This window comes from Arachis duranensis, chromosome 4, assembly GCF_000817695.3.
Source record: "Arachis duranensis cultivar V14167 chromosome 4, aradu.V14167.gnm2.J7QH, whole genome shotgun sequence".
NCBI classification, from domain to species: domain Eukaryota; kingdom Viridiplantae; phylum Streptophyta; class Magnoliopsida; order Fabales; family Fabaceae; genus Arachis; species Arachis duranensis.
In genome coordinates, this window is record NC_029775.3 from 6,625,847 (window position 1) to 6,637,361 (window position 11,515).

The 11,515-nt window shown below is 34.6% G+C and overlaps 1 protein-coding gene across 7 annotated transcripts; it reads right to left on the reverse strand.

Annotated features, from left to right (window-relative positions):
• Nucleotides 1-1,902: 1,902 nt before the first annotated feature.
• Nucleotides 1,903-8,015, reverse strand: LOC107483035 (BTB/POZ domain-containing protein At5g47800). Of its 7 annotated transcripts, none has more exons than XM_021139955.2 (8): nucleotides 7,980-8,015; nucleotides 7,712-7,799; nucleotides 4,922-4,968; nucleotides 4,633-4,711; nucleotides 4,444-4,513; nucleotides 3,945-4,349; nucleotides 3,039-3,779; nucleotides 1,903-2,617 (listed from the first exon to the last, which is right to left on the reverse strand). In XM_021139955.2, the coding sequence occupies exons 4-8, from the start codon at nucleotides 4,689-4,691 to the stop codon at nucleotides 2,090-2,092; spliced, it is 1,803 nt and encodes a 600-aa protein (XP_020995614.1). In that variant the 5' UTR covers nucleotides 4,692-4,711; nucleotides 4,922-4,968; nucleotides 7,712-7,799; nucleotides 7,980-8,015; the 3' UTR covers nucleotides 1,903-2,089. The 7 variants fall into 7 exon arrangements, with proteins under 7 accessions (XP_020995614.1, XP_020995611.1, XP_015959115.1 ...); XM_021139952.2 differs by having other exon boundaries at nucleotides 4,922-5,022; nucleotides 7,980-7,996; XM_016103629.3 differs by lacking the exon at nucleotides 7,980-8,015 and having other exon boundaries at nucleotides 4,633-4,772; nucleotides 7,712-7,947.
• Nucleotides 8,016-11,515: the final 3,500 nt, after the last annotated feature.

An 11,515-nucleotide genomic window follows, 5' to 3' on the forward strand; every position in this document is an offset into this window, starting at 1 on the left:
AGTCCTTTCTCGCTCAAGTGACCAAGACGTATATGCCACAAATCAGAAGAGGAATCATCAGCTACATTCATCTCTTCTTTGCACAACTTTGCTTGCAACCGGTAAAGAGTAGTAAGACTATTGTCTTCTCTAGCAACAATGAGAGCCCCTTTGGTAATCTTGCATTTTCCACTACCAAAGGAAATGCAATACCCCTCTTGATCCAATGTCTTCACTGAAATGAGATTGAACCGCATATCTGGCGCATGCCTAACATTCTTCAACTGCAACTTGCATCCCATGTTGGTTTCAAGCCACATATCACCCATACCAATGATATCACACACTCCTTTATCTCCCAATTTGATCTTGCCAAAATTTCCAGCAGTATAGGAAGCGAAAATTTCACGTTTTGGAGTGACATGACATGAGGCACCAGAGTCCATAATCCAAGTGGAATCATCACAGACAAGATTCACATAATTTTCATCATATGTGATAAGAACATCTTCATAAACAATAGCAGCAGTTTCTTTATCACTATCTTTACCTTTGTCTTCGTTTCTTCCCCTTGATTGTTCTCTTTTCAAGAACTTACAATACCTCTTGATATGCCCCGGCTTGCCACAATGGTGACAAATGAATTCCTTTCTTGGCTTGTACTTTCCTCTTGACTTGCTTCGACTCTCTGACCTGTCAGAACTGTGAGGTTTTCTACTTTGACTTCTCCCCCGTGACTCTGAAACAAGTGCTTCTGATTGTGAGGAGGCATTAGTCAAACCTCTCTCTCTTCTTCTAGCTTCTTCATTCAACATGCTCTCTTTAACCATTGCTAATGTCAACTTTCCTTTTGGAGCTGAGTTAGTCAGTGTCACAACCAGAACTTCTCAACTATCAGGCAAAGAGCTCAACAACAACAAGGCTTACAACTCATCATTCAAAGTGATTTCATTATTTGTCAGTTGGTTCACCGTCTCCTGAAAAATACTCAAGTGCTCCGGCATTGATTTACCTTCAACATACTTCATATTGACAAGCTTCCTAATCAAGAATGCTTTGTTTTGCACATTCTTCCTCTCATATAACTCCGTCAATTTCTTTCACATCTTCTCAGCATTCGTTTCGGTGTCAACATGTGGATACACACTAAGATCAAGCCATTGCCTAATCAAAGCAACTGCCTTCCGATTCAGTTTCTTCCATTCAGCATCAGATTTAGTACCTTTGGATTTATCCCCTTCTACAGGATCATACAAGTCCTTGCTATACAGCATATCTTCCATGAGGCCAAATTGAATAATTTTGAGAAGTGGGTATCTCAAATCAGGCAAAAGAGAAGGCAATACAACTAACAAGTTATATCCTAATGTTCATCTCTAAAATTTCATAAGAAATGGAGCAAGTTTACCAAGTCAATGTGATCAAGGTTGACATGCCCTTTTCCCCAATTTTCTTCTTCCTTCGACGCCGATGCTCTCTGTTTCTTTCTTTCTTTTCAAAAATGAAAAGATCCAACTCTCTCTCACTTTCTCACCGTGGCTTAGCCACTTTTTCTCTTTATTTTTTTTGTTTTAAAGTTGTGGGCCCCACTTGGTTGGGGACCCACCAACAATTTATTACCAAACAGGATATAAGAACACAAAATTTTATATCTCTGTTTTTTATGTCTTGTTCTCAGTGTCTTATCTTGTCCTGTTCTCATAAACAAACGCAACTTAGGTGTGCGAATAATTATACTAATATTAAGATTTAGGTGAGTAATTTGGAGGTGTAGTGTATTTTTACTTTATTGAACCAATTTTAGAGTTCATTATTCATATTATTCACAAAAATCATTATTTACCTAACAAAAGTCCATAATAATATCATCTCTCTCACACAATAAGAAGAATTCAACTGCATCATATTTGTAGCATTGACCACTTGGAATAATAAACATTAATATAAGAGATAGAAAGTGCAAAGGATCATACACTTCTTACATTTCTTTTATGACACAAAATGAAATAATAAGAATTGAGGTAAGTTTTACAAATTGAACATATTGGAAGGTTGAGATGAGTTTTTATCTGAGTTCTTCAAAGGATTTATTATTATGATTACCACTTTTCTATTTTCCATTTCCATGGCCATGTTCTGATTTATTACTCCTTACCTTTCTCATGCTTTTCTTTGAAACCAATTCCAACTTGCACCCTGATGTACATTCTTCTTTTGTTCCTCCTCCTATAACCATCTTCTTTTCAATCTCCAATGCCAATTTACCATCTGATATTTTACTTCTGTTTTGAACCTTTTCTCTGCTCTCGGCATGAGACATTCTTCTCATGAGTTCCTCTTTGTTTATGCCTAAAGATTGTGTGTCGTACGCGACTTTAGCAGCCGGCCGCTTCGCTGCTGCTCCTTGAAGTAAATCATGATGTGATTTTTGTAGCTTGTGATGATTGATGGTTGTGGTTGTTGTTGCCTTATTATTGTTAGAGCCTTTCTCTTGTTCAAAGTAGACAAGCTGAACCACTGTTCTTAGTGGCAGAAGCTCGTTCTTAACTGCGTGCGCTCGCGCCTCTGGAGACAGTCTTTGGCATTGTAGAATCCGGCACAAGCGCCTCTTCTCTGCCTTGCCAAGATCAGGATGCACCTGTTTATGTATTTAATTTAAAACCATTATCATGAATGTACCATAAAATTAAATTGCATATAATGAAGTAGCTTAATGCCTAAGGAATGTAGTTTTGGTGTGAATGTCAAATTGTGAATAGTGTTCTCTTCTCTTCCATGAGGAATTCTTAGATATGCCGCATCTACCGATGTTATAGTATTCTATCACAGTTCTATTTATGTTTCAATCATTAAAATCTGTAGTGTTCTATCACAAATTCATTAGCCTTGATTCCTTGAATTGTGTTTATATTGAATGGAGTGTCTACAACTACAATATGCAATGCCAACCAAAACAAGAATTATGCCTTTTCATATGCATTTGTCCAACAATCGCAAGAAAGAAATCATGAAAATTCAACAAGCTCACACAAATTCACAAGAATGTATATATAATTCACCTTAAGATAGATGTTGATTGCCTGGTAAAGATCATCATGCTCTGATCGGCCAATAGCCGGCACGGCTTCAGCAAGAGCTACAAACTTTGATACTGGCATGTTATTATCCCTTGCAACCACTTGAAGATAGGAATCAATGAGCTTCCCAACATTTCTGACCGATTTCAAGAATTGTCTGTTATCAACTACACTAGGGGGCTTGCTCTTCCAAAACTTGAAGAAACTCTCAAGAACTGCTAGGACTAATTCTGTGTCATAGAAATTCTGGTCCGAAGAAGAGGTCGAATGATAGAGCAAGTCGCTCACCGTTGCTTCCTCAAACTGTATGCTGGCTCTTTTTATCAGTTCTGTTTTCGTCGTTGGCGAGATGCCAAGATGACTCGAAATGCTGAGAAGTTTCAACAAGAAGCCAACTGAAACCGATCCTTTATCTGCAGGAATCATGCTTACAATTGTCTCAAGAATTTTTTGGTTTTTCGCTTTTGATTCTTCGGTCTGTGCTAGTGAACTTCCTGAACTTCTAATATTTGTGAGGCCAGGTAGCCACTTGCAAGCATAGACGTGCAATGCTTCACCAATAAGCTGGTGTGGCAACACATATGTTGATCTGATTGCCATTATTATGCACCGGAAAAGATCTATACCAAGATCTGACACGTCCTCTGTCCACCAATCCTTTGGGACAGAATGATGCTGTTTTCTAGCATAACCGGGCCTCGTGTAGGTGTAGGACCATTTAACCTGCAAAGACCAATCATTATTAAGCACATAATGTCCTAATAAAAGTTTCTTGCATATGTAAAATTGAATCTAAATATGAGGTGCTGAATTTGGATTTATGCATGAATCTTTCCTAAGAAGAAATATTAGAAAAAGTGAAGAAAAGATGTTATTTAGGTTCTTAACCTGTGGTGAGGGTGTGAGAATTTTCTCAATAATTGAATCAATGCACTTTCTTATTATTCCAAGATTCTCTGACCAAAGTGGTAACTTATCAGTGGCCTGAATTGCTACAATGGAATCCTTCCAACCTTCAAGAATACAAGAATTGAAGAAAGCCTCAAGCTTCCCTACAAAGTTACCCTTCTCGATCGATTCGTTCATTTGGAGGAACTTAGCTGCACAGAATGCTGGCACAATGTTATGAGCACTAATATTGATTGACATGCCATAACAGAACTTGGCACAGAGTTCAAAAGCATTTTCGCCTCCGGGTATATCATGAAGCTCTAGAGAAACAGGCTCAGGATCACTGAAGTCACTGCAAAGTTGTTGCAGAAGACCACATTTCGGAAGAAGCGGAGCCTGCAGCTAACGAAAAGCAGAATTATAATTGAACAAAGATAAAAATTTTGATGTTATTTATTTTATTAACACACATCAAACTCAACCTTAATTACAATACCTTGTGTAGCAAATAAGTAATATCATTGATTTTTATCACAAGGTCTACAGCTATATTTGAAACCAAAGTCCTGCATTTATGATGAACACAAGTCAATTTATGAATGTTATATATAGCAAGTAGATACATATATACATACATAAACATAATTAATATATGGGCCTTTTGAGGAAAGATTGTTATGAAAACCTGGTAGCTTGTTCAGTGTAGAAAGTATCTGGCCTTGTCCCAAGTTTCATGAACTTCATTTTTTCTATTTGTTTTTTATCTACACACACATGGCAATGGTCAAGAAAAACTTGTAGCACAAAGCCTGCACTGATTCAATTCTGAAAAACAGAAACTTCAGTGACAGTATGATTGTTCAGAGATCAAGGACATGAATCCACATATCATGTCATGTCCTCACTATCATGAAAGAGAAAAAGAAGATGTAGCAAATGTAGAAGCAAAACAGTGATATGCAAGAAAGCCTTACCTCAACTTTCATTTGACAAGTGCTGTGATTCTGACTCCTTCATTCATCTGAATATAACTTCACACAATGACCTTATATGTATAAAAAGATGGGTCCTCAAACTACATATTAATAATACAGGAGAAATTAAAGCAATAAAATCAGGCTTTTGCTGTCATGCACTCATAAAGGCTATTATGCAGAATATTGTGCATATTTGGAAGTAACTTTAAACTACTCATGAAATATCGTAGATGATATGTGAGTCGACACAATATTTTACACATTATACGCATATATAATGCAACCTTAATTACATGAAACTAATTAAGATTAGGTAAATGTAGAATAACATTGAGTCACTGACATGTAACAAGAAATATAGAAGGAAATGGAAATGAGTGATGATATATAAGTTATAAGGGTTTAGCTAACATGTGCCCTTAGGGCACATGATAAGCTTACTATTAGTAGAAGGTTTTAAAATTTTTCATTTAATAAATGCAAATCAAATGCATTGGAAACTTGAATTTTTTTTATATTTCCAATAAAACCTTTCTCAATTTGTAATCTTAATATGTGTCCTTAGGGTACAAGATAGGTAAACCCAAGTTATAATAATATTAAATAGGAAAACAAAAGTCAACAACAAAAGAAAATGGACACTCGTGATGCAAAATGCTATAGAATATCTTTTTACCATGTTTGTTAGATACACCACTAAATTTGTAGTAGTGCCGACAGTGCTAATTTCACTGGACATGGTAAAAAGTGAAGCATTGCTTGTTCTTCTCTTCATCAATTTTATAATTGTTTGAATGTAATTATTAAAGTTTGTATTTCCATTTAGGGAAATTTCAAATGACCATATAGCTATGCTCTCTGTATGTTTTTGTTTTCTTGGAAAATAAAATAAACCATCATAAACAGGACTTGCATTATTGCATACATATAGACAATTGTCCATGCATCCAAAACCAACATTGAGACCTGGTTTGGTGGACAAATTGAGAGATTAGGTGAATGGTGCATACCAGGTGGTCCAATTATTTGTAACTGAATTAAACATGGCTACATGATTTAGTTGAGGCAAATTTTGTACTCAAATATTATTCACTAAAAACTAAAAAATATCAATTGCAAAACTTTACCACTAAAATGTTTTATATAACGGTAAAAATGGTATCCATGTATCTAACATGGACAGTGTCACGTCAGCAGTTTCCGTCAGTTAACCGTGGGCCAAATTGAACAACACTATTTGAAACATAAAAGATAAAGTTGCTACAAATAAAACTTGAAAATTAAACATTAGGTTACAACTTAGAGTTAAATAATATTGAGGCTATTACAGTAGCTTACATAGTTGGATCAGAATGTACATAAATCCAAAGTAAAATATGTACCAATACGCATGGCAGTCTTTTAAGGTACATGATTATTTGACAAAATGATGTGGAAAATCAGAGAGGAAGTGATGCACCAAGCAAACAGCTAGTGTGTGACCAAAAAAACTTCCTCAGGCAAAGATCATTCAACCTATTTTGTTGTGAGGTTACTTGGTTTAGTCACTTTCTCTTTATCAATGAACTTTGATATATAATTATAAACTGAATGTAGACTTTCTTTTCCTCAAATTGAAACCTATAATTGGCCAGGTAGTGGTCCTCTACCAAAGGATGGTCTTCTTAATTAGATATCTTACCCTTCCATTATAGTATACAGTAACCGAGAAAAGGTTGAAGCCAAACTTTTTCCCACTTTCTTTCTTTGTCTCTCTCTTTTTCTTCCAATTCTTATAATTTATACAATTACTTAAAAGAGCTCAGAATAATTTGTGACATAAAAGCAACTCCTTAGACATGACTTGTGCTCCACCATGAGATTGGTCAAGATAGTACTAAGGTTCAGATGGGTCGAGTTGAGTCGAGTTAGTCGGATTTCTAGTACTAGGACTCTCAATGGTGACAGTTCGATTGGGACAGAAAGACATGGTTTGTGTTAGATTTGCTTCAAATTTTGAAATTAGGAGAAACATTATAAAGAGAAGCAACAGAACTAAAGAAGATATGATCCTAGTGCTAGGCTTCTTCCCTCCTTTTAATTGTTGATAACTGACTTCTAGTTTTGGTCTATGCTTTCACAAACAGATGTTATTGGTAAAGCAAAAAAGCCACTTTGTTTTAAGGCAAAGCACCTATTGCTTTCAAACAGAAGAAAGAAACCCCTCACACACATAATTTTCTTCCAAATAAGATGGTACATGATCAGATTCAGAGTGCTTACAAGGCACCCTTTTCTTATAAGGAATCCTCACATACCTCAATTCCATTATCATAGCCGAAAATTCAGAAGAAACAGTGTATGGCTAAATGTCAACTAGCTTTTGCTCTATCTAGAATCAATTACTTCCCTATTTTTTAATAGCATGCATTCACCAAGGCATTTAGCCAATTGAGTGGTAAATTCCCTTCTCCAATATATAAAGTTCTCTCCCAGTTTCACCTCCCTCTCACCCTCCACAAGAAGGTTTATCATTTTCCTTTTGTCCTTTTTCTCTTGGAACTTTTTACAAACACAGAATCTACTTCACTGATGCTACTTTTTTCCATAATATTTTTTATACATATGTACCTGACAAAAGTGGTTTCATCTTTATATAGTATAAAGCCTTTAACTGGCTCTGAAGTAATAAGTCAACTACAATATGCTCAAATCAAATACCTATGCTAACAGAATTACAAGGACTTTCATCAAACACCAAACAAGCATGCATTGGAAATTGTTAAGAAAGAAAGAAAGAAAACATACCAGTTCAAAGCATATATACTATTAATGACATAGGAAGCAGAAGCAGTAACTTTCTACCAATTGATGAAAGTGGAAGCAGCAGAAACACCTGGAACAAGCATGCATATATGAATTAACATGTGAGGCTTGACAGTGAATAATGCTTTAGAAGTTTCATGCAAGTAATCCTAAGAGACAAAGAATTATTATAGATAGAAAGATAGAGATAAAGAGAAAGAGAGAGGAATTAATAGGCTTTGGCCAAGGAAGGCACAACTATAATGAGTACCATAATGTCTCATAAATCAAAATGTTCATTGGAATTAGTCAACATAGTAATGTATGCATCAAAAGCATGCTATCATGATTCATGATACACTCCCTTCAAATAGTATGTTATATGTATCTTCTTTCTTTAGCCATATCTTTTGTAACTCGCTATTAAAATTTGTATTTTAATAAATAATATTTAAATATACAATTAATTAATAATAAGTATATTTTCATATAAATATCAAGAGTATTTGATATATAAATAATATTTTTTAATATAAAAAAAATCAATCTTGTCATATGAATTGAAAGGGATAAACAATATATGAAAAAGTAGTATTCAACTTGAAAATTGAGGGTGTATGATTAAATGAGAAAAAGCATGGAATGCAATAAGTGGATTAAGGGATTTTGGAGTGCTTCGTCTACTAATTGAAAAGAAGGTTGTGTAGGGCCAACTCTATGCATAGGTGAAAGATCCACTGTGCATTTCATCATCATGCTTTCCCCACTATGTATATATAACAAAAATTGATATTTAAACTTAACATTTAATTTATATCAATTTTGTTACCTTTTAAATTAAATATATTTTAGTTATATGCTTACGTGACAATTATATATTGATGTGTCGTCCAAGTGTGACAATTTAGTTCTTAATATAGGAAGAATTTTAAGTGTATCAGAAATATCGTGTAACAGAATGTTTTTTTTCATACTAAATGAATATTTTTATATATTTTTCGAAATTTTTTGTATTGCAAATATGAATATTTCTATTTCTTTAAGAATTTCATAGTTTTTTTTTAAATCCTATAGATATGAAATATAACTGGATATTTCTTTTATTAAGTATTAGATTTTTTTTATATTTATGTAATTGTTCAAAAACAACTCGTGCTCCACCATTTTTTCCTTAAATAATTCCGGAAGAAACAAGTGCAAGGCAGAGACAGATTGGATGTGATGGAATCGCGATTTGACCGATTCGAAAACTTGTGCCGCTTGCAGAGGATCAATGCATGAGTGGATTCCATGGAGCAGGGCACTCCGATCCGTCACAAACAGAGTTCTCTGGCGTCGCACCAGGCCGCCAGTGGCTCGCAGGAGAGTAGAACTGCGCCGGAGCAGTGGAGAAAACTAAAACTTTGATTTTTCGCGGTGAGGATGGGATGACTTGGATTACAGCAGTTCTTACTCAGAGCGGTGTCAGAAGAGAAGTGGGTCGCGGTGGCAATGTTCGCCATAGAAGGCCGCGCGTTCACGTGGTTCCGGCGCTGATGGTGAGAGAGAGGGGTCTGTGTGTGTGGTTGTTGGGAGTGAGTAGATTAATGTGGGAGAGAAAAGAAAGATTTTTATAAGTTTTAATTAGGTTTACTGAATCAGTTTTAAATTTTTTAAAATTTAAATTTAAAAAATTTAAAATTAATGGCTGATTAAGAGTTGGTTCTATATACTTTTTTATATAATATATATTAATTAAAATCTACAGATAAAACAACTGAAATACCGATATTTCTGGTACAAAATTTTTTCCATAATATATTATTATGTCATATGCTGATGTGTCAGTCATACTCAGCCTTATCAGAATGTGGGGCATGTGTGTTGTGATCACATGAAGTAAGCAGGTTATGGTGATGATGAATGTGAAGGATTTCATGCATGGGTGGAAGGAAGCTAAGAGCTTGTTGTGTTTGTCGTTGATATGAATCTGAATTCACTGCTCACTCGTGTGCTGATCGTTTAGTCCACCATCCATTTGCATTTCATTTTCCACCATCAAACTTGATTGTGCTCTTTCAACTAACGCCCTCTTTCTTTTTCATGGAATGGAAGCACCTACATGCTGCTTACTGGATAAACAAATCAAAACTTACTTACTATTAATTTCAGAAAAAAATATTGGTCCAATAAATGAACAAAAGTATATACGAAATATTTTTAGGTGAATAAATATATACTTGAATTATTTAAAATATTCAATATACACACAAAAGATTAGTAACGATAAATAAAAATAGCATGCTATTAGTAAAGTTCTATTTTCATTAAATTTATTGCTTACTTGTTATGTAACGTGATAAGGGAGACTCTTTAGTAAAACTTAGACAAAAATTAGTTAATTTAAGAAATTAAAAAAAATTTCAAAAAATATTGAGTGTCTTATAATACCAACATTTTTACACCAATGTACAAATCAATTATCAATGTCTTAGGTTACTAATTTTTTAATTCATTCTAATAATCAATTTCGACATTATTTTTGTATTAGTCATTTCTATCTCTCTTTTTATTGATATTTATATTATCTTCCCATAATTATGACCTGTGTAATAAGCCCCCATAAAAAATGGCTTTTTTTTAGGGCCCGCTACACATACAAGCAAATAATGCATACAATCCTTACAAGTTGGCCCAACTCAGGTTTAATCCACGCGCACTCCCTCTCTTTAAATGGAGCGTCAATTTCACGCGCGTCACTCGAACGATTACGCTTCGAAAAAACCGCTCGTTATGGCTCACTCTTCCTCTTCTCCTTCAAAGATAACACAAATCCTCAAGTTTCGAGCAACATTCCAAACTGAAGAGACATTTGAACTCGTCGCGAATAATAGCAGAAACCATCAACAAAATATTATTCAAGGTACGTTATTGTTTTACTCATCTTGTACATTTTCCACATTTCTGTTTCTGATTTCGAAATCGAAGAACTATGTTTTACTGTTCTTCTATGTTCTGTTAGGTTTTATTGATCTTCTTGTTCTAAGAAATTGAACACATGGTGTAAATATATTTGATCCAATTATAAGTAAAATTTTTTTCCATAATTAAACTCTCTCTGGTGTATTCAAAATTTCTGATTTACAGGTACTATAATATGAAGTGGTGATCCAGATAGATTGGAACTCATATATGACGGTCTGCATAGAGATCTGCATAATACCCCCAAACACAGACTATAAATACACCCGATAAAAAATCAAATTTACACCTCTGCTGCAGTAAATTTACACCTCTGCTGTAGATTTTAACCCAACACTACCTGAAAGCTACTTGTTGTCTACAAGACCAAAATTAATTAAACTCTCTCTGGTGTATTCAAAATGTCTGATTTACAGGTACTATAATATGAAGTGGTAATCCAGAAAGATTGGAACCCATATATGACGGTCTGCATAGAGATCTGCATAATACACCCAAACACAGACTATAAATACACCCGATAAAAAATTAAATTTACACCCTTCCAACACTACCTGAAAGCCACTTGTTGTCCACAAGACCAAAATTAATTAAACTCTCTCTGGTGTATTCAAAATGTCTGATTTACAGGTACTATAATATGAAGTGGTGATCCAGAAAGATTGGAACCCATATATGACGGTCTGCATAGAGATCTGCATAATACACCCAAACACAGACTATAAATACACCCGATAAAAAATTAAATTTACACCCCTGCTGCAGATTTTAACCCAACACTACCTGAAAGCCACTTGTTGTCCACAAGACCAAAATTAATTAAACTCTCTCTGGTGTATTCAAAAT